Genomic DNA, 24,156 nt, shown 5'->3' on the forward strand with positions numbered 1-24,156 from the left:
ATACACACACACACACACACACACACACACACACCATGAAGCATGCTCAGTCGGGCCTCTGTGATGCAGAATCAGTGCACAGCTATCAGTTAACTACACTTCCAATAATGCACAGCCTTAAGTGTGACGGGAGGAAATTGATTTCCGTTCCTGCAGCATCAAAAACAGTTTTCTGGGTCAAAGGTAAAAGTAAAAAACCGAGCATTAGAAAGATGTTTCTACACATTCCGCTTAAACATTAAGGAAACAATTACGCACTTAGTTCTTCTTTAACTGTGCAGTCCATCATATCCATCTTACCTGCGGGTGTTTGGACATTATTACACCACATACGTCAAATTAATAACCCACAATATTTAGAGTGTGTAAATAAATGTCTGTGGACTGATTGATGTAACAATAAAGTGTATTTCACTTTTCTCATTATGGCACATTAAAGCTTTTAGAGAGGCTGTTGTTAACTATACTTGTTATGCAGCTCTTTGTGAGGGAGAGATTCTCCAGCACACAGGAAGTGATGCGCTTTATGTTTCTGGTTTGTTTGGAATAAACAAGAGAAAATTACAAAAAAAAAACCTCAAAACTCTTTCAACCCAAAAGAGGATGTAGCAGTAGAAGTCTAGACCTGAAGATAATTAGACCCGAGTCGAGAGAACACCAACACAAACAAGCAGCCATGATCAAAAAGAGCAGCACTTTTTTTTCTGCGCTTCACAGTTCACTCGCGCCATCTGCCCCCAAAAAATATTCAATAATTACCACACCACATGATCAGAGCTGATAACAAGTCAGTTAGGATCTACTCAAAGTTTATGATACACACATCCAAGACCCAAGCAATAAAAGGGGGCAATAATTAAGAAATATTCTTTCCTATCTGCTTTGACTTTTGGTCTTCAGTGTGTTTCCGCGTCAAACGTCTGCACTAGCAGGCTAGTAGAAAAGACAGACGTGGAGGAAAAAAGCTCCACAATTTTGCAATTACAATTATGTGTTTGAAACCTGCGGATAAAGTGTTCTAGTGTAATGCAGGCTGCAAATTCCTCCAGATTTACTGCATTTGGCTTCTAAAGTGCTTGTGACTCAGATGCTGTTGTTCATGTGGATTGCCTGGGATACTGACATGCAGCACAAGTCATAAATGTCCCTTTTCATATCTAATGGCTTCATTGAGGCTAATTATAACTGTACAGGGGGGAGTCATGACAACACCTCGCTAACTTTATTGCAGGCTGAAAGCTCCTTACTGTATTTGCTACTTTTAAAATGACAGGGGTAAAAGCAGTCTTCAGTCACAAGGCTACAGAGTGATGTATTGGTTTCCACTTTCGGTTAAAAGCCCTTCATTGAGCAAAGGAGTCACATGTTTGCCCCAGAGCCCCGAGTGCTTTGACCCTTTATACAGATTTTACGTAAGAGATGCTCAAACAGGGTACAGCTACACACCTTTACCTGGAGGCGGAGCTGATCTAAGTGGAATAGAGGTGACATTTAAGAGAGGAGGGGATGTAATTTTGTGAAGCATTCTTGTTATTATCTGAAGGAATGCTTAATCGATTACTGGTCATCTATTAAAATAATCACCAAACAATGTCATGATCAATTACAAGTACTTTCCTAAAGAAAAAAAGTAGAATTCTCTAATTCCAGCTTCTTGTGAATATTTTCTGATTTCTTTACTCTTCTGTGACAGTAAACTGAATATCTTTGAGGTTTGGGGAAAAACAAAACAGAAAAAAAGATGTCCATTTTGGTTCCATACGCACTTGGTACCCAGGTAGCCAAATAGCATAACCCATGTGGAGCCCAGTTGGGTAAAACAACCCATGTGGGCAACTGGCATGGGGCCATTATGGGAACCAAGGACAATCCTTCATAGGGCTCATTTTTCAGTCCATTTACTACCCACATACATAAGTTGGTTGGGTCTTGGGCTTTGGGAAACACCAATTTGCATTATCACTATTTTTTAAATATTTTTTAGCCCAAACAATTAATCAAGAAAATAATCCACAGATTGATTGACAAATAAAGTAATTGTTAACAGGCTTAGCATAAAGTAACTAACCCTCCAAGTTCAAAACTTGCATGTAATGTTAGCTATTAAGACAAGAAAGCCTGCTAACTTTCTGAAATGATTAAAAAATAGCCTATTTTCTACCAGAGTCTTACATTATTTCAACTTCCATGCAGCAATACCTCTGACAAATGTTTGTGTAACTAAATTTACACCTCTGTTAACTTGACGATGTTAGCTGTTATCACCCTGTTGTGCTGACCATCCAACAGTCGACACAACACTTGGCAGCTTTACAAGTGCACTGTTGAATATGCTCTAAAAAGAAAGCGATCAGATAAAGATGTCACAAAACACAGCGTGGGTACAAGGCAGCACTAGGTATGATAGCCTGTGCGGATCAAATCATTACACCTTCCGTATGATCCATTAATACAGTTTGGAAAGCCATCCAGGTATATCATATCCAAACTCAGGGCTGCACAATATATAGATATTGCGTCACTATTGTGATATGAGACTAGATCTCGTCTTCGATTTTGGATATTGTAATATCGAAAAGTGTTGTCTTTTCCAGATTTTAAAATCAGCATTACTAAAGTGATATACTGAACTCACCAGCTGCTCTATTATTTCCCTTTATCCACTTTGTCATAATATCCACATTACTGATGATTATTTATTTTTTAAAAATCTGAAATACTTCGTGGCTATAGTCACAATATTGATATTGAGGTAGTTGGTCAAAAATATTGCAGTATTTTATTCTCTCCATATGGCCTAGCCCTGTACAAAAATGTGTTGCATCCTGGTTGTGTCCACACAGGTAAACCAGCAGGTAAGGACCAGACAGAAGGGCCACAACTGGCTTTCATGCCTCAGCCTGCACAGGCTGGCCAGACAAACCTCTCACAGTTTGTCCTCATTTACCCCGTGCTAGTACGCCCTCATCTGCAATTAGTCAACAATGCCAGATAACTGGTTAAGGGCTACAAACTTTAAGATCATTTCAAGGCAGTGTTAATCTTAAAAAATGCTAATTATTTAGTCTGTTGATCATAAAATCAATTGCCAACTATTTTATTATCAAGTAATGCTTAACATTCGCAGGCTCCAGCATCTCACATGTATAGATTAGATTTTTTTATGTTATGTAACATTGTAAATAGAATATCTTTGGGGGTTTTACTGTTGATTGGACAAAACAAGCAATTTGAAGACACCATTAGGGCTCCAAGAAAATGTGGTGGGCATTTTTAATTATCATCTAGAGTTTTATATAAACAATAAATTGTTTTATCAAAAAAAAAAGTTAGACAGTGTGTGGGAGTTTGTCTGCAAAAAGTGAAAATAAAGAAATGAAAAAAAAACAACAGAGCAAGAGTGATAGGCAACTGCATTGTGCAAGTTCTGGTAGTGTAAAAGGCTACTGTGGAACACTTAAGTCAATCAAACAATCCACAAACACAATGCACATCAGTTGATCAGCCATGCAAATTTGCAGGTCAAAGTCCACTTCTTTATTGAGGAAGTTGAAAGTTATGTACCAAAACTGTAACTTGTCTCCAGCATCTTCCCCAGAAACCATCAAATACACATATGCGGAGCTACACTGAAGATGTTTGCTTTCAGTTTTGTGCTCTATAACAATCTTAAGATTTCATTTACTTTTGAGTGTATACTGCCAGCCTAACTGGCACATAAACATAACATGTTGAAGCAACACTCATTTAAAGGCACCAGTCGGCAGCAGGGCCCGTGCAGTGTGGCTGGAGGCAGTGTTACCTGGCTGCTTCCCAGGGTTTGTGTGTTTGTGTATTTCAGAGGAGGCTGCTGGCCCTTTAAAAGCTAAGATGGTGTCCTACAAGCTGCAGTTTCTGCCTTCCGTTTCCTTCCTGCCTCTCAGAGATCACAGAGCATTTAAAATTGAACCTGAACTAACCTCGTTCACAGAGAGAAACGCCGAGACAGAGGAGGCAGAGAGGTTTCCGTATGAACGGTGGAAATGACAGTGCTCCAAGCATGATGTTCTTACAATGCAATGAGGTCGCTGTTACAAAACTCCTCCACTAATTGCAAAATAAGCAGCCTGTCTGCAAGGATACACTTGTAATTGCCTGTTATATACATCTATACTCAGTGACATTCGTATTTGGCACATGTTGAGTTGACGATGTCAACTGTACTTGGCAGATCATCCACACACATAGATGTTTTTCCTTTTATTTTTTCCTCTCATTGACCAGGGCAAAGTCAATAACGTGCACTTACTTTCTTGTTACGGGTCTCCGTGTGCATCTCGGTTGCCGGAGCGGTGCAGCGGCGGAGGGGTGGAGCAGCAGGAGCAGGAGGGGGTCGGTCGGGGCTTTGGGTGTAGCTCTATCTGAATAAGAACTGGTGGGGAGAAAGGAGGGTTTGGGGGGGCTAGTTTTCCACCTTTACAGTAAGATTTCGGGATATAGGCACACGATCCCTGTCTCTTCCAGTGTTTCTTTTCAGTTCATATCCGCAGCGTCGAAGGCTCCCTTTGCTCCCCCCAAAAACAGCCAGTCTCTCTGTGTCTCTCCCTCTCTCTGACGGCGTGTTGTTGCCGTGTATTCAAGGGCTGGGCTCTCTCTCTCTGCCTTTTCCTCCTCCGCCTCTCCCTGCTTGTGACCCCACCCTGCGTCCCCACCCCTCATCTCTCTGTCAGTCAGGAGCTGCGCAGCCCTGCAGCCCTGCAGAGGAGCCGAGCGGAGCGGAGCGAGAGCCGAGCTGCCGGCGACCCAACACCGGCTGCAGGCAGGCGGGCAAGAGGAGAGGAGCTGCTGCACAACCGCGCACTTTTGCATGGGATTTTTTTTAATTGCATGCAACCTGCTTGGCTCTGCTCGCATTCATGCATCATCTGTTCTTGCCATGTTGCAGCAGCCGGCTGCTTATATTGCTCAGAGATGAAGAGAAGCACCCATGTCACCTTACTGACGTCAGCCAGCAGGCTAATTGAGGACACTTCAGCTGGGTGGGGAGGGTGGGAGCGGTTTAGAGTATATATCCAGTAAGGCTTTGCAGCATCACGTTTGATAAATATGACACCATGCACAGCTGAGGGGACACATGAAGACAGCCAAGTCGGATGATGGACATTTGGTTATAACCACACCCCTTCTAATAAAGCTGGGTGTGGTAGGCTGCCAGGGTTTTATGTCCATTATTCCTAGAAGATATTATATAACATAACAAATACATGCGGCATGTTAGATCGGGTGTGAATTTCCACACAGAGAGCAACATTCAGCCAAACAGCTTCAAAACAAAATGTGATTCCCATGCTTTTTTCTTTTGAATATGATTATTTCTGCACTAAATATAATATACATAGCTCTATATAGCCCCAAATACCTCAAATCTATAAGACGTGGCGTTATTTTCCTAACCACGAAACACATCTTATAGATCATTATTATTCATATGAAGATTTTACTACATTTCCCATGATTCCACACACAGGAACTGGAAGCACAAGGCGGAAGCATGCGAAGGTAAACAAAACTTTGAGTTATCAGCGTCATATACTGGTAATTTAATCAGAATTATGACATTTCAATCCAAAGTTTGTGGTTGAAGATTTGTCTTGAGTTGATATTGGCCAAAAAATACGTGTTTACAGCTTTTGTGTCGATTATAAGACACCGCTGTTGTCATGGAGATAGCTACAGCCAGCAAAGCTAACGTTAGCTCGCCTGTGGCTGCCGCGTGTGTTTTGTTAATCGCTATTTAATTTTAAAATGCTTTAAACTGGACTTGAGCATTTTTATCAAATCATATTGTAGCTTCAAAGCTTAGTTTAGATCGTCTGTCTCCCCTCTGTCTGCTGTACTGCTGTAATTTACCCCAGCAGGTTCCAGTTTATCACATTTAACTGCTGACATACGAAATGAAATTACAGAGAAGTTAAAAGCGAAAAAAGTTAGACTCAATAGAAAAACGGTAACTGCCCTGTCTCTTTCTCAAAAGACGGTTAGGTTGGTTTATTAACCTCTTCGGAGTCAATGTCAGACCGCCTGGAGAATATATTGGAGTCCACTGCCCAGCTCTTATTGTACACCTTTTACAAGAGCATCTCAGAGACATTTGTAATTGGTAATTCGGTGTTGTCGATATACACCAGGGCTTAGGTTTCGTTTCAACATATCAGCATATGAAACGAAAGGTTTGGGGTCCTCCTGCAGAAAACGTGACCTTTCCTGCATTCTGGTGAATATTTATTCACCAATTTGTGCACTTTCTGCATTCATTTATGCTGGAAATGTCTTAAATTTTCTCTAAACAGAAAAAATGTTCAAAAGAAATATGCATTGGGATTCTGTAAATCCAATGCTGCAATAAATAAAGCAATCCTGTTCAAAGTTGGAAATACTGCATGCAATGGCCTAATACACTCACTGACATTAAAGGTATGCCTACCTCAGTACAGTATTTAAAAATGTATTTGGCTTTGACATATTTCTGATCGATCACATCACATCTTGTAATAAAAAAACAACTAATCAATTAATAGATTAGTTGATCCAGAGAAAATCAATCTGTTGTTGCTATCTGCTATTTTGATAATTCATTGATCATACACGTCATTTTGTTAACCTAAATTCCCTAATATTCAGTACTTCCAGCTTTTCATATATAATGATTATCTGTTTTTTCTTTATTTTATGTGACTGACTGTTACTCAGACAAAATGAGAGATGTAAGGACAGCATGGAGGATTTCATGATATTGTAATAGCTATTTTTTACTCCCCTTTTTATATGGGCCTGCCAAACAGTTTATCAATTTATTAAGAAAATAACTGACAGATTCATCAATAATAAAAATAATTGTTAGTTGCAGCCCTGATTCTATTTGTCCAAGTCATGTGTTGAATTTCCTCTGTAGCTGCTTTTAATCTCACAAAAACCCTCAAAATAGCCACTTTTAAAGCGTCCACTGGCAGAAATGGCAGACAGCTGTCATACTGTCACCTGACTGTTACTTTGTTGATAATGAGGGATGTGTTTTTTCCTACTATAAGCATCCACTGTGAGAGTCTGAACCGATGTGTCTGTGTGGTGTTGGACAGAGTGAGCCGGCGACCCTGTGAGGACGGCCCGCTGCTGGAGGAGCAGGAGACGGAGGGCCAGCGGCAGCTGCACAGCCTCCTGCTGCAGCAGCTCCACACTGACGTCGACATCGACCGGTCAGAAACTGTTCGTTATATCATAAAAATATGGCATTATAATGTGTAGGGGAAAACATTAAATCCAAACATAAATTGATAATAAGCTATGGAAACATTTTGTTTACATGTGGATTTACAGTCCAGCACAGTTCTTTGTACTTAGATTTTACTTACAGTGTTGCAGGCACTCACTGGGGTTGGGGAAAATTGTAGACACAAATGTAATACAATACAATCCCTTGCCTAATATTATCAGTGCAATGGCACTGTTGTCACAATACTTTTTGAAAAATAATCCCCTACTACTACAGGCAAAATATCCTGAGATGAAATTTGCAAGTTTCTGGCTAAAATCTGCCTCCTGACAGCAGACTTTCATAGTGCAATTGATAGCTAACCTCTCACTGGATGAATTTACTGTCACACAGCGACAGTAAAAAAAAATAAAAAGCAGTGTTAATAAAAACCTGCCTGTGTGCTCCTGTGTAGCTCAGTGGGAAAAGTACGCAGTGTCTGCAGCTTTATTCCCGGCGGAGCTCTCTGTGCTATATAAAATAAAATCCCACGCTCTTGTTACTGTGAGGTGCTTTGGATAAAAGCGTCCATCAAACGCTCTGTTATGTTGCCTTCACAGTGTCCCACAGAGCAGCCTGGAGGATTCTCTTTTACCCAACCCCTGAGGCTACATCCTCTGACTGAGGACTCTGAGCCATCTTTTTATTAGTAAATTCTGATTGTTAAACATCAGAAACATTAAAGGCGTGTGATTCGGAGAGTGTCTGTAGCTGCTTTTTTAGAGCTTTGAGTGAATCCTGCATGATGCATACATCATTTAGACAAAGGTTTATGTGTTGATGTCATTTTGAACTAAATTCTGTCCTACAGATGTGTAGCCAAGAGGCAGTGCTTCGCCCCCGCGGCTCTCTATCGGCCGTTTGGGGAACAGGCAGCTGGAGTGAGAAGCCTTTCCCAGTTCCAGGCCCTGCAGGATGGGGAGAAGGAGTTGGCCAGCTTGCGGGAACTGGGCCTAACTGACACTGAGATCCAGCTGTGGCAGCGCAGAGATGAACCAGAAGCAACAGAGAAGGTGGAAACCTGCACGCTCTCCTGATATTTTCTCTGGTTTTCTTGATGCAAACACATTCAGGGTGTACGTATTAGAAACTATAAATCTGTCGTACGTTTTTTACTGTCCTCTACTGCATTGCATGCTTAAAAATGCATCACCCGAAAAAGGGTCTAAATACCTTTAAAACCTCTATTTTTTATTTTTTATTTCATTCATAGCCGGTAAAAAAGTACACCACATACATACAAGTTACAATAGAAAAAGTAACAGCTGATGCTCAAAATTACAGTAACAGATGAATAAAACATTCAAATGTCAAATTAAGCATTTTTGTTTTTTGTTTGTTTCTTTAGTTTTTGTTTATTTGCACACAATTAAAAACTGCATAAAATCCAGATAAATGAATAAAAAAATAATTATAAGGGGGCAGGGGAGGTCACAAACAGACCTCCCCTCAACTTGAAAACAGCAAATAAAAACAAAGATAAAAAATTAAAATTTTACAGAATAATGCAACAGAAGATAAATGACAGAAGATAAATGACAACAAAGAGTATTAAATATACTTGTAGAATCATGTGAACATCTAGGTCAAAAATCAAGCTTCTAAATCCCTGAGTAAACACTGGTACACATGCAAACCTCATCTCACAAACTAACCTCTGACCTCCGACCTTATCACCCACGCAGTCTCATGGTGTGTGCGCAGCTCCGGGTGCGAGGCAGCAGCGCCTGCAGGTGATCAGAGACAAGATTGAAGCCAGGGCCGAGCTCCTGTCCCGCCCACAGCGCTTCGCCGCCAGCCGGCCGCTGTCACGCCGGGAGATGGAGATCGAACAAGCGCTTTTCCAGGGAACTGACCGCCTGGGTTTCCTCACTGCTCTTTACCATAGAGGTAAAACTGGGGTGCCATCAACTAAACAGTGTTATGGGTTGTCTGACCAGTATGAGGGACATGCTGAAATTATCTGTAGTTGGATTGGTTAATCCCGAGAATTGTTTGAACCTCCAAATATTCAAAAAGCAAGTGACAAAGTACAGGTTGACGGAGATACTTTTATATCTAATTTCATTTGCTTAAAGGACATGTTTGCTATTTTTATTTCTCTTTATGCTTGAAAGTAAGATCTTTTTTGTTTAACCATTATTATTTATCAGTCCAGTGTTCCACTTTGGGTTGGTTGAAATAAACCTTTATTTCACCCAGTTAGATGTAAAAAAAAATAAATAAAAAAAAAAAAACAAGCAATTTTAGTGGATTAGAAATTGATTGTGCGAACATGCCCCAGGGATAACATTGCAGCTTGTTATTTGGCTACCAGCTGCAGCACTCTCGCTCAATACTGAACCTTTTTCAAACGTCATTGTTCCCATTAGTCATTTAGATACTAAAACACAGGAAAGCATGATCGGATTGGGAATACCAAGCTTACATTTTAAGAGGTTGTTTTTACCAAGAGCTTTTAAGAAAGTCATTTGGGTCAGCTATATCTTAGTTTCTTGATTGCCAGTTTTAGAACAGTGTTTGTAAAAAGGCAAAATTATATTATTTACATTCGAGACCTTAAAATACAGCCTTTATATGTGCTTCATCAGTTCAATCTTAGAAGTCTTGAATATGTTCTTGTTTTTTTTTCATGCAGCTGCCAGGAAAGGAATTTAACAAATTACTGTCGGCTTGTGTTTTGATGGCAACATTGCTTCTATTTTCAAACTTTTGAAATGACATTATTGATGAGATTTTCCAGCAAATGCATCATTTAATTTCTCAAAGTCCTGCAACCATGGGATGAGCCAGTCGCTGTCCATGTCAGAGGATTTCACCAGTGATGTTGTTGTTTTGTCCCTCACAGATGAAGATAACCAGGAGGGCCAGGAGGGGGCGTCGTCCTCTGATCCAATGGACTCTCTTTACCGAGACGTTCTCAGCAAGAACAGAAAACAAGCTCCACTACAGGAGGGAGAGACAACCGAAGCATCCCACCTGTCGCCACATAAAATTATATCTGAACATTCACAGGACTCACAGAAAGACAACAACCAATCAAAGGAAGCCACTGACCATCAATCAGAACCACAGGGTGAGAAGAGAAGCTTGTCAAGTCAGTCAGAGTCAAATTCAGACACCTCAGAGCAGCAGCTCGCTCAGGACAGAGCGTGCCAACCACAGCTGGCTGCCCCAACACGAATAAACATAAGCCAGCCAATCGGCAGTTTGTGTGGAGCAGCGAAGGCAAATTCAGGGGGACCACTGACTGTCAGAGGAGAGATTGAGATGATCTCAGATGAAGAAATCCTGAAGAACCGTGAATCAGAAGAAGGGATCCGGAGCATCCCGAGATTCCAAAACTACGAGCCAGGAAAACCCTCCAAGGTATCAACAGCCACTCTCAGACTGTTGTTGTAGGATGGCTACAATGCTAACGGTTTCCAAACACACATAAAAACAAATGTATCGTTGGAGAAATGTTCGCTCCAAGTCAAAACCAGGTTCAAATCCAGAATTTGAAAAGAAAATTGGTTTAAAAATGCTCTCACCTTAAAGGATGCACCTCGCTCTCAATGTGCGGTGTATCTAACAGCTGAGTAGACACGTACAATTCTAAATATACTCTCCAGTTACATATCACACAGGCGATAAATGGTATCAGCAGTATTTTTCAGATGACGGATTCAATAACCACATCCAAAAAATAATTGGGCTGGGTGTGCAAAGGCCTTAACCCTTTGTAAACTGAGCAAATTGGTTTGATTTCTTACAAAAACTTGAGATGAAGGCGATGAGCAAATTAACAACACCTGGCCCGAGAGAATTAGTGAGCAAGAAATTAGTAAAAAAAAAAAAAAAAAAAAAAAAAAAGTTACAAGCAATTACCTGAAAATAGAAAAAACAGAAAAGAAATTCTGGGGAAAAAAGTGCTGAAAACGGATAAAGTATATGTGTTTTTTTCTGTAACATTATTTAAAATTATTAATTTTAACAGTAAATTAGTATAGTTATCTGGACATATTTCCTAGTTATTTTTTAGAGATATTTTTTTTTTTTTTCTTTGTGTACTGTTTTTTTTTTTTTGTGAAATGTGGGCCATTTCTTTTCCCCCTCCACTTCACTGATATTGCTTTAGAAATTGATCTCTTGTGGCCAGAATGAGCAGTATGAATGATTACAGCAAGCAAAAACTGTTATTTAATATTAACAGTTGCACTGTGGGCACTTAATGCTGCTAAAATTGAGCATTAAAATAATTTAAATGATCTCAGAGTTGTTGAAAACCTTCAGGATCTCCAGGTCGAGGACCCATAAATTTGACTTCTTTCAGTAGGTCAAAAGAAAAGGATGATTGTCGTTGTAAACTTTAATTATATTTTCCTATATCAAAGAGCTGCAGTGGGGGACAGTGACTGAGTATGGACAAATGACCAACTCCACTAAGCATCCACAGAGACTAACTGAAGATTTTTGTCTGCGTGCGTCCCACTGTAGGTGCTGTGTGTGAAGAACCTGAGTCCTCAGGCCTCAGTGGCCCAGCTGGTGGCGCTGTTCTCCAGGTTTGAGCGAGAGAACGAGCCGCCAGTCCTTTATCGCCTGCTGACTGGAAGGATGAAGGGTCAGGCTTTCATCACTCTGCCAGGTGAGGAACTGTTTCTCTCATACAAGAGGTAAAAGTGGTGCAGTGCAGCAGTGCACACTCTGTGACCGGGAATTGTTGATTTGACAGTAATCCATTTCACAAAATGACACACACACACACATACACACACACTGACCAACCATAAATAAATAAAAAACTAAGCTGTGTGTTCTTTCCAGTATACCTTACACACTGGATCTGTTAGTAGGTGTATTTGTCTTCCTTTGACAGATGCTGGAACGGCCCAGAAAGCCTTGCAGTTGGTCCATGGATACCGGTTGCTAGGGAAACCTTTGGTGGTTGAGTTTGGCCGTGAGCGACAGGAAGAGGAGAAACAGAAGGAGAAGCAGGAGGAGGAGAAATAACAAAAAAAAAAAACATTTATTCCTGACAACAACATGGAACCTCCAGAGTGGTAAATTAAAGGCTGCGATGGATGTGATTGTATATTATTTATTTTTTAGGGTTTAAAGTGGTCATTTAATTTTAATAAATGTCTGTTTTGCACAAAACCATATTTTGTACTGATCTTTCTAAACTAGCAGTGACTTTAATCCATCTTTTTATTGTAATTTTGATAATCATTTCCATGTAAACATGCAGGTTTTAAAATGACATGCCATAAAAACACTAATTAAAAGAAGATAACTTTTTTATATTCAGAATTAAGTTGTAAGCTTCAGACCTTAGTCAGACCTTTTTCAGTCATAAAATCCTGCGTAAATATTTGACCATTTTAAATGAGATTCTGTAGGCATTTTACCAATTAATTATGCTTCTTTGTCACTATAAAATGGTAAAAATATATATTCTGTTTCTTTTGCTTTTTCTCCTTTAAAATATTCGCTCAGTTGGGCAAACAAGCAAAATATGATTAAATTGCGGAATGATTTTTACTGCATTGTTTTCATGAGCTTTTCACTGTTATATTGATTGAGAAGGTGGTTCAGACACTCTGAACCCTGTGACCTCACTGTGATCAATACATGCAGGCATGTTCAGTCATGAGGGACGCACTTACAGCATGTCACATTGTCAATGAATGAGTTCAGATTTACTTCTGTTACACAATTTTTTCAGTTGGGATTATACTCAATGACTACATGTTAACGCCACTTCCACTGCAGTGTGACATGAAGGTCAACTGAGACGCTCTTCAGGTGACTCCTGCTTCAACTCAGTGCGATTCTCCTTTTGGACACTAGATGGAGCTATTTAGTCATTTCTGCTTCTGAAAGGACTTGAGGACACTAAAATGTTCTGTGAAACAGAAAATCTGTATTAATTTTGTTGCAGCTGCTCCCTACATCCTACTGCAAATTTGATTTAAGCCATGTTGACTTTTTATAACACCCTAACATGATTTCCATGTTATTTTAATCTCATTTAAATGAAATATAAACAATAGGACAAGTGTGAAATAACTCCAGATATCTGATTTGAGCTGCATCTTTTTATTCTAGAGCAGTGGTTCCCAACTTATTTTTCCTTAAGACTACTTATAGTCCAAAAAAAACAAATGTAAACTGACCAAACTTTGGGAAATTTGTCATTTTTTGGGAGTAATTTGACAGTTTAATTTCTCAGATTGTCAAAATGGTTCTGAATTCAGATTCAGATATAAAATATTAAGTTTGTTTTTAAAAGTCCAGCATGCAGTACTCAGTAGTATAACTGGAAAATAAATAAGAAAATATCTAAAACACAATACAGTAATTAAAGTCCTGTTGATTTATTGTGTATATTTTTGGGGGGACTTTGTCCTTTTTCCCCCCTCAGATAGCATTTCTCCACATAACTGTTTCACCTTAAGGCATTTAACATTTGACCTCTAACATAACACAGCCATGTAAAGTCCCCCAACCGTCCACCCAGCACTCTCAAACTGACTCTTCATCACTCTCTAGTGGCATGAGCCACAAACTACATCTTCCTCCTCAGGAAGAATCAGAGCTGTTCAAACTTTTCAAGATCCCTCTTTTTTTTCTGAGCCCACATTTATTGCATTCAATGAGAGGACGAAGTTAAAACAATATCGGAAACTTTGAACATCCTACTGAGCACCATAAAATCCTTTATTACAAAAAGAGAAAAAAATGCAAACATCACAACAAAAACTCACAGACAAGGAGAGAAGGGAGAGAGACAACAAAGACACCAAAGATCCCCCTGAAGGAGTCCGACAGCTCCACAGTGGAGACTGGAGCGCCTGTGGCCAGAAAGTTAAATTTTAGTTCCATATGACCAGAGTGCCTTCTTCAATAAAGCTGGAAAGTCTCCTACAGGCTTTCCAATGAAGTCCAAACATGTTCTTATTGTTTTCTTTAAGTTTTTGGGGGTTTTTTTTGGCCACTCGTTTACAAAGCCAAGCTCTGTGGAGTGTACAGTTTAAAGATGTTCTATGGACAGATAATCCAGTCTCAGTTGTGGAGTGGAGCATGTTTTTATTATTATTATTATTATTATATTATTATTATTATTATTATTATTAATTGTATGGTTTACTTTTTGTAGTTAGAGAGTCTGGTGTGTAAAATTTGATACCAGAAAATGTTCAGTAAATTTCTATTAAACTTCCAAAACATTTTTTTCTCAGATCTTTTTATTGATTTTAAACAAGTATTGTGGACATCGAGCAAAGACATATCTGACATGGCAAAATAAGCTGGTCAAGGCATACAACAAGAACATGAGCTGAACCAATTCTATTGATTTGTACCCGAATTTTCACATACCCCACACTTACTCTAAATCCCTCTGGCTGTTTACAGACTTAAACAAATGAAATTGCAAAAAAAACCAAAAAAAAAACAAAACAGAAATTAATTCAATTTTTAATAAAATGTAAAATAAATGAACAAAAAAATAAAAAAAATGAATAAATAAAATAAATGAATATACTGCATCTACATCTATCACCTTTGGTGAGAACTGACACGCTGCTGCTGAGTCAGATCTGATCATTTAACATCAGTGCATGACTGCACTAATGTTCTTGCAGCTGAATGGAAGCAAATCCCTGCAGGTTCGGAAATCTTGTAGTAAGCTTTCCCGGAGGAGTAGATGTTATGTCAGCAAATCATTGCCCATGACTTTGGAATGACATGTTTAACAATTACATAGAGGATTCATGTGATGGTGTCAGCACATTTTTGGCCATATATTGCATGTTTTGGAGTACTTTACAAAGTTAGACCACCCAGAGTTTGCCGGATTTCGATGTGTTTTAGCTTGCTGTGATTGGCCCAGCAGCCAGTCACAACAGTGTGTAACAAAGAGTCACAGGCCAACCTGAGCTGCTCATTAGTATGCACTGTGTCCAGATAATGCCCCTCTGTGATTTATAATAATGGCTCAGTGTTTCTGAGTGTGTGGACGTTGCCCTCTCATTCTGCTTCTTAGGGGAAGTGACTGGATTACATGCTAATCCCATTATGATGCTGCTGCTGCAATGTGAGGGCCGGTTGGAAGGATTACAAGCCAAAGGCTCGAGCTTCAGGACAGGATCAGCAGCAAACTGGGCGACCGTAACCGCTGACACCGATAGAGACACTGATGGCACATGTAAACAGTTTAGATGGCACTGCCAATGAGCGACTGGGGAGGGCACATCAGGAGACACACTGACATGGTATGTATTATTTGTTGTTTTATAGCTCTCAGCATCAGCAGTGTTTCAAAAGGACAGCCCAGCAAACAGTTGATGGATGATGACGTGCAGCAGGCGGCCAAGTTTGGCGTCAGCTTAAATGAGCAGTAAATTCACAAGATGTTCTGGCAAGTTTTTGTATGGAGTCTGAAATGTGCCCAAAAAATAATATATATATATATATTCAATGACAATAAAATACTAATGATTAAAAAAAAAAAAGTCTCGTAAAAACTGATCAGAAATTAAATGTGCAAAAGCAAAGAATATTTTTTAAAAGTTTTAAAATGTTATTTATTTAATTTAGAAATTCTGCTGTCCTTCATATTCCATTTTGCACCTTATTTGTTGCTCACTTTAACATTCACACTTTACATTTTGTTATTGCTGAAATTAAAACAGCCCTTCTCTCCTTTCTAAACTGGTCACTTTGTATATCTGTTATTTTCATTTTTAAAATAATGCTAGTTTTCATTGATATTTTGTTAACATCCATATGATATTTTCTCATATTTACAATGATGCTCATTTTCTTTTAATATTTTGATAACATCAATAAAATGTACATTCTTTTTTAAAATAAAACTAATTTTCATTTAATGTTTTTGTTAACGTCAATAGATTATTTTCTCATTGAAAAAAATGCCAATTGTTATTGTGGTAAGTTCAAGCGTTAACATGGGGGGGGGGTCATCTCGTGTCAGTTGGATGAGTTGGTATAAAAACAACACTGATTATAAAAAGAAAATCTGTTTTTGAGTTCTGTATAATGCCAAAAACATACTGAGTCATCAGAACTGTACTAATTAACAACTTTACTCAATTATTTCAAATAAAACAACAATTAGTGAAAATGAACTGAATCTATGAACAAAGTAATAATTTCACTTAGTGGGTGAATAATAAGAGAGAATGAAGTAATAAAAGAAGGGAACAACAAATGAAAATTACAGTAACACATTGTTTACATTTCGCCAATTGTCTTTCTTCACCATCATGTGTCACACAGAGGTCTCTATCGAAAATCCCAAAATTAAAAAAAACAAAGTAAAATAAAACGCAAAACTAGATTAAATTAAATTATGATTCAAACAAATTATTTCAGAAGCATTATAATCACTCCCCATTTTCTTGCTTCGGGCTGGTTTATTCCTTTGCTGACTTTAATTAAAAGTAAAATGCTCACAAGCAATTTTTGGGGTTTCTGCAGACTGAACAGAGACATGAAAGGATAACAGTTTTTGAGCTCTTTTCATTGAAGTAATATGACACTTAAATCTTTTGCTGAATTAAACATTTTTCACTCAACTACAGAGAACTGATATTCTGAAATATTCATACTCTTACAGGCTGGACGGACCGAGCTGCTGCCGTCTGTGTACCACCTGTTTTGGAGAAATGACGGATGAGCGAATGATTAACCTGCCTGGCAGTGATGATGTATGTGTGTGTGTGTGTGTTTTTGTCAGTGTGTACATGACAGGAGGTGAAGGTCTGGATGAGGGACAGAGATCACACACTTCAACAGAGACCAGAGACGGTGACAGAGAGATAATGTGCAGGAGCTCACTCTAAAAGTGTCTGTTGTCCTGCATATTGGTATTTTAAGAGGAAAGATTTTTTGTGACGGGCATATGTTGAACTCAAAAGATTTTTTAAAAAGTGTAAAAGTGTTTTCTGGCTCTTTCGGTCCAATGCAGCCAGCAGAGTAAGTGCTCATTAAAAGTACAGCAGCGGCACAACAGCTGCGACGATGTCAAGGTCTGAGGAGGCAGTCAGAGTCTGATACAGCAAGCAAAAAAGAAAAAGACTTTTTTTTTTGGACTGGAGAAGCAGGGGCAGGTTCAACAGAATTAGCAGCAGTGGTGAACACAATCTGTAAAGGCTGCAGGCTCTGTTGTGTCTTCATCCTCTACCTCCTCATCCTCTGCTCCAGCTGCAACTTCAGCTCCTGCAGCAAACCAACATAATCAGATCCTCAAATTGTCCAGCGTCTGGCTCTCCCATCTGCAGCAGTATCAGGTATTGCATGAAAGTGTGTGTGTGTGTGTGTGTGTTGTGTGTGTGAGGTGTATATTATTGTATTTTCAGGTGTTAAGATGTTTTAAGCATACAAACAGTAGACGTAAGGACCTGAACTTTGAAATGATACATTTATACCATTAAAAAAAGAGGAATGTTTTTGGCTTAAATGCCAATTAGCATAATTTAAGGATGTCTGGCAATCAGCACTTGAGTTTTGAAATCAACATGGGACTTTTGGCAGTGATTTGAAGGAGCCAAATCATCAGCTGTATCTGTGTTTGTCCAAAACAAGGTATAATTCAGGGAACAAATCGTAAAATAATGTCATCTTGCACATCTTTGTGTGTGTTTGTGTGTGTGGTGTAAATTACTGTATTATGTAATTACATGTTAGGATGTTTTGACCGTACAAACAGTAGACGTTAAAATAATACATTTATACCATTAAAAAAGATGGATTTTTTTTTTGTTTTTAAAAGCACTACTAGCAGAGTTTTTAAGAGGCTATACCATGGACTGCAGCTGCATTTGTCTAAAACGATGCATAATTTGGGGAACATATCATAAAATAATGTGATTTTACACATCTCTGTGTTTGTGTGTGTGGTTTATATATTTTCAGGTGTCAGGATGTTTTGCACATACAAAGTGTAGACATAAGGACTTTGAAATAATACAGTTTTACCATTAAAAAAAAAAAAAAGAAAAATCTGTGTTTTTCGATTGAATGCCAATTAGCAGCATTTAAATAATTTCTGGCATCAGCACTTGAGTTTTCAAATCAACTTTGGACTACCAGCACATTTTCCAAAAAGCCAAATCATCAGCTGCAGCTGCACTGGTCCATTACAAAGATAATTAGCGGAATCAATCAGAAAAAAATTACATAAACTTACATCAAACACAAACTGTCAAAAAGTTAAGCTCACTGATGTGATATTTCACAACACATAGTGTGTATGCTGTACAAACAGAAGTGTTTTTCAGTGTTGCAAAGTTGAATTTGTTAATCACAGTTAGTTTTTCATTAAGTATTTATGTGAATTTGTCTACCCAGTCTCATTTACAAGTAATAACTGGTTTGATTTGCAACGTATTGTTGTCCTATCACTGTTTGTTGGAGTTGTTTTTAGCTTATTGTTAACTAGGTCAGTGCCAGTATCTGGACTTTGCTACATAGAAGTTTTTCAGAGTTTCCCAGACACACAGGTAATGCCACCTTAACGTCATATCCCGCAGACTGTCATCACGGATAGCCATGCAAAGACCTTTCAAATTAACTTCTTCATTGTAAACAGTAATTTTGAGTCAGAGATAATAGGGATTTCTAACGGCTCACGCTATCTACCGCTTGGCTCTTTTATAAGTATCAACAAACCAGACTGGCAAAATGGCCACTTAGGTGTAACTGCCACCTTGGCCGGCAGTAACACCTAAAACTTCACATCAACACTAATACAGCTGATTCAGCTGATTTAAAAGGAGCTACAGGTTATACTGTTTGTATGTGATTTCACTTGTTAACAGTTATCAGTGGAATATGCCAACGTAATTTTACTACGTACTGATAACTGTAGTTAGTTATGGCTAAATTAAAGGGACACTCCATCTCTAAATCAAAAAATACATATTTTTATTCTTACCTGCAGTGCTGTTTGTCTTGTTTTGGTGTGAGCTGCCGAGTGTTGGAGATATCGGCCACAGAGATGTCGGCCTTCTGTCCATGGCACTCAGCTTTCGGTGCTCAAAGCACTAAAAATGAATTTGTTCTTAATATTTTATAACTATATTTTCTCTTTAGTTGTCTGTCACCGGACAATATGGCCCATTAAATTTGGGTTTAATTACCTTGAACAACTGACTTTGGCTGATGTGAGGCATCCATATTTGTTTTTCTTCTTGTGGTAATTTTGATGTGGATGTTGAAACTCTAGAAACTCAAAGAAACAAACATAGCCTCTGCTACAGACAAAGTATTATTTTCGGGTTGCTCTCACTGGATCAGTTTATTCACCTCTTCTTTGTCTTTGCTTTTAGGTCTCCTCCATCACAGTTGTTGGGATGGCGTCAGCAGCTCTGGAGCTGATGGGCTTCTTCCTGGGCCTGCTGGGGATGCTGGGCACCATGGTTGCCACAGTGCTACCATACTGGCAGATTTCTGCCCACATCGGCTCCAACATAGTCACAGCTGTGGCCAACATGAGGGGCCTGTGGATGGAGTGTGTCTACCAGAGCACAGGGGCCTTCCAGTGCGAGACCTACAACTCCATGCTGGCCCTGCCCTCCGACCTGCAGGCCTCTCGTGCTCTCATGGTCATCTCCATTGTACTGTCTATCCTCGCCATAGCCATGGCAGCCCTGGGAATGCAGTGCACTCTCTGCTTGGAGGGCTCGGGTACAGTTAAAAGTCGTGTGGCAGGTGCCAGTGGGGGTTTATTTCTCGCTGCAGGCTTCCTGTCACTCATACCGGTGTCATGGACCACACACGAGGTCGTGCAGACCTTCTACCAACCCAGTGTACCTACCAGCATGAAGTTTGAGCTCGGGGAGTGTCTGTATGTCGGTCTGGCCTCTGCGCTTATCACCATGATGGGTGGAGCGATGCTGTGTGTGTCATGCTGCGATGAGCAGAACGGCGGCCGCGGGAGACGGCACGGCGGAGGGTATCCATACCCAGTAGGAGGCGGCATGCCAGGAACAGGGGTACGGACAACCTCACAGACCTACCACAACCCCACAATGCAGGTGGGGGGCATCAACGCAGCCAGCAGGAGGCAGACGCTGGTCCGCAGTACCAGTCACAGCTCCCAGTCCAGTGCACATGGAGTCCAGGGGCCCAAAAAGCCCACTGCGGCAGGATATGACATCACAGGATATGTCTGAGGTGACTGTCACTCCATCACACCTTTATATGACAACTTACTTTCAGTTACATGTATTTATGTAGTATATTTAATCAAATGTTGTCACTGTGTGCTTGACGGAGCAACAGGACAAATTAAATACACAACATAAAAAATGAGTCAAGAACCCAGCTTTTCACAGTGTGATTGATGGCCTTTGTGTAGCCTGAGGTGGGTCATTTTTTTATGGAAAGGTTGTCGATTTAAGTGGAACTGTGGCGTTTCAGTGGAGGACAGTTTCAGTAAACTATGACAACCAAAAACACAATTAGACTGTTGCAGTTTTACAGTTTTACTTTTCTCCGTAAAAGTCTGATCTTCTTGTAGGATGTTGCACATTACCTTGATGCAACTCTTGTTATGCAGAAAAGTCACATTAAGTAAAAAGCTACACACATGCACACTGATGAAAAATTAAACTACCCTTTGATCATATTGTTTTATTGTTTTCATAAAGCATGGCTGGCTCTGTCTGTGATAACCGGGAGTTTTGTGTGCGTGCAGGACTGAAACTGTTGCAGCAAAGTGTGAAAAATGAAACTCATTTGAGGGTGCTCACAGCCTCACTGCTGCATATTCCAACTTTAAATGTTCATAATAGTTTAGTAGCACTTGGTCTCTATTTGCAAAGTAAACAATGTTTTAATGTAAAGAATACAGTTCTACATTACACAAATACATTTCCAAAGATTTATATAGCGCTGCAGAAATTTGCTGCAACATGAATCTCTGCCCGCTGTTTTTTCTATATGTCAAGCCAACAAATGCAGTTATTGTTTTTTGCTGCATGATGGCAATTAGTATTTTAAGAAAATACAAATAATTAGCAAAAATTTTGAAACTATTGTGTGTTTAAAATCAATTATAAGCATGTCAAAATTCTTTTCAATTTGGTCTCATGGATTTTTGGGTAGCCTAAACATGTTAGTATATCTAAGAACCATTTTGACTTTCAATGGATTTTTATTAAGTTTTCATTATTTGAACAGTTCAATGTTGATACTCAACTATTTGTTGCATTTGTGAATATTCGTCCTCGTTTTTCAGTGTAAAACCTGAACCGAACATTTCTCACCGTACTGTACCACCTAAAACGCAGACACTGGACAAAATTTAATTGTCCTCCTAATTACAATTCAGAAACAATAAGTTTTAATGCTGTTTTCATACCAAATTATATTGTGCCTTATTGTAGTGTGAAGATGTTGTGTGTGTTTGGGTTGATGTGCAGTTTAGCATTTGCAGGCTGAAATATGAATAATGTTTTCTGGGTGTTGGTGCTCAGCAGTGGGGGTTTTGCCTGAACTTGGCATGTTTTGGACGTATATTTATATGTATATTGTCAGAAGTGTGAAAATCCATTTGAAAATTTTTTTTTTTTAACCAGTCTGAGGATCTGTGTGCACCTGCAAAGTTGCCTGCAAACACTTCATATGTTCACAGTGCAAAATGCATTTCACTATATTGAATACATTGCTAAAAAATCAAAATCATTGTGGTGTGTTTGATGTTTTCTGCTGATTATCAGGGATATATTCACAGAACATAAAGCATTTTTTTTTGTAAACAAAGCACCACAAAAATTAATTTTTAATTGGAAATAAATTGTAACTTTTGTTATTGTCATTTATTGTCATTTTTTACATTATGTCACACCTTGAAGGGTTATAAATATACTTGGAAATAGCTGCATTAAAAAGTGTGACCCATATATTAAAAGTAGAGCAGAGAATAACCAGTTTCTGCAGCATATACCTGATGTAGGATTTGCATGTACTGGAAACGTAACAAAATGATGATTTTTGAGTTTGATATATTGACAGAAACTATTGTCGCAACAGAGAAACTGCTCGCAGACTTTTAAACTGCAGATTTTGGCAAGATAGCTGAAGGAATATATAAAAACAGGACGTGCTTCAGTATAGACATTTTTGTTTTTGTATTTTATAAAATGATGACCTTATGAACCAAAAAAGCACTTTTATAGAGCAACTGTTAAATATAGAGTGTTGGTGTTAGAGTTGAGTCTCTGCTGGTGTTTATAATGGGGAAAAGATCACAGCCCTGAACTGAGGGCAAACAGAGGATCGACACAAACAAACCTAAACAAACAAAGCCACAAGTTTAGTCTAATCAATACACAGTTTCAGGAAGATCGTGAGACCAAAATGCACGTCTTCTGGGTTAGTTTACAGTCCGAAACTGTGATAACGCATTTGAGATTTGTGGCTTGAAAGGCCATTCTCATAAGATAATCATTCCTCTTTTAACTTACAATCTGTGGCACAGGCTCTATTTGAAACTGTGCAGTTCCTGAGTGAAATTTTTTATTGGGTCTTAAGAGGACTTGAGAACAGTGATCACATGAGCCGCAGATTATGTACTGTTTTAGGCTTCGTCATATCAGAGTATAGCATTGCAGAACTCCATATAGGCCTATATGAATATATCTGTGTAGTCTTTATGTGCATTACTGTCAGGAAAAAAAAACAATAAATGAGACTAAGTTTTGATTTATTTGATACAGAAATTGAAATTTTAAAGTACCTACCAGTTAATTTTAAACTTCTGATTTTCCCCAACTGCAAGTACAATGCAGTCCGCATGAGCTTTGATAAATTAGAGGCACTACAATATTTAATGGCTGTTAGATTTGTTAAAGTCGACTCAGTGAACGGGCCAATAGTGGAGGAATAGTTAAGGTGCAGTTTGACAGAGCCCAGAGGGCAACTGGAATCCTGTCAGGAGCTGAACCGGTTCAGCTAACACATATTGACCAAAAGAACACAAGCGATAAGTGGACTAAGGACACACACACACACACACACACACACACACACACACACACACACACACACTAAAGACTGTGGGAAAGACAAACACAATCTCAAAAACATACAGTCTGATCCAGAGCATCTTTTAGGACACATACAGTCTGTGCAACTTCGACAAATTAGGTTAGACAAATAAGTACATATACAGTGTGTACTTACTTGTACATACAGTATGCCTATACAGCAGGCCTATATTTAGCATCTTATTAATTTCTGTGAAGAAAACTTAATGAAATTGTTATTTTTAAAGTTGCTGTGTTTTTTTTTTATTATGTATTGAATAATAATTTAATGTCATGGGGCAGAGTGAAGACCTGAAGCATCGAGTCTTATAATAACCAAAGAGCAAATAGAACAATGGACCAAGCAAAAGGAAGAAGATACATTGACTTTCTCAAAATAAAATAAGCCTTTTAAGTATGTTTGATTGCTAAAAATTAAAAATGAATACATACCACAGAGATTCCTACAAATATCAGGAAAACTCATCAGTGATGCAATATTTGTTCTGCTTATAATTATTATAAATTCATAATTGCTCATTTTACACAAACGTCCTGCAGTGGTTTGGATTAATTGCACAGTTTATCAGGTGTTCTGCTCTGTTATTGTTATGCACTGAATATAATATTAATAAAATATGTCACTAAGTCAGGGGTCCTCAGCCTATTCAATGAGAGAAAAAGAGTGCCTTAGTGATGTGAAATGTTTTGTCATTTGAAAAGCCAGGAAAAGGAATCACAGTTATTGATATTTTGTTGTATTAATGGCAAAATACAGAGATGATTTTATTTACCTTGTGTGTCTGTGACAGAAGTTGAGCATAAATA

General features: G+C 38.8%; 3 protein-coding genes across 4 annotated transcripts in view; 2 read left to right on the plus strand and 1 right to left on the minus strand.

Annotated features, from left to right (window-relative positions):
• klf8 (Kruppel-like factor 8) overlaps nt 1–4,621 on the minus strand; it is a 69,996-nt gene extending 65,375 nt beyond the window's left edge. For both annotated transcript variants that reach the window (XM_042498782.1, XM_042498781.1), the window contains exon 1: nt 4,289–4,621. In XM_042498782.1, the coding sequence (XP_042354716.1) occupies nt 4,289–4,315 (27 nt within the window). In that variant the 5' untranslated portion in view covers nt 4,316–4,621. The remainder of the gene's footprint in view (nt 1–4,288) is intronic.
• An 846-nt stretch (nt 4,622–5,467) lies between these two features.
• Nucleotides 5,468–12,439, plus strand: rbm41 (RNA binding motif protein 41). The gene is made up of 7 exons (XM_042499410.1): nt 5,468–5,538; nt 7,116–7,232; nt 8,100–8,301; nt 8,974–9,178; nt 10,137–10,657; nt 11,768–11,915; nt 12,147–12,439. The coding sequence occupies exons 1-7, from the start codon at nt 5,531–5,533 to the stop codon at nt 12,278–12,280; spliced, it is 1,335 nt and encodes a 444-aa protein (XP_042355344.1). The 5' UTR covers nt 5,468–5,530; the 3' UTR covers nt 12,281–12,439.
• Nucleotides 12,440–17,062: 4,623 nt separating this feature from the next.
• Nucleotides 17,063–22,063, plus strand: cldn2 (claudin 2). Its single transcript, XM_042499531.1, has 2 exons — nt 17,063–17,586; nt 19,627–22,063. The coding sequence occupies exon 2, from the start codon at nt 19,651–19,653 to the stop codon at nt 20,470–20,472; it is 822 nt and encodes a 273-aa protein (XP_042355465.1). The 5' UTR covers nt 17,063–17,586; nt 19,627–19,650; the 3' UTR covers nt 20,473–22,063.
• Nucleotides 22,064–24,156: the final 2,093 nt, after the last annotated feature.

This window comes from Plectropomus leopardus, chromosome 13, assembly GCF_008729295.1.
Source record: "Plectropomus leopardus isolate mb chromosome 13, YSFRI_Pleo_2.0, whole genome shotgun sequence".
Classification (NCBI taxonomy): Eukaryota; Metazoa; Chordata; class Actinopteri; order Perciformes; family Serranidae; genus Plectropomus; species Plectropomus leopardus.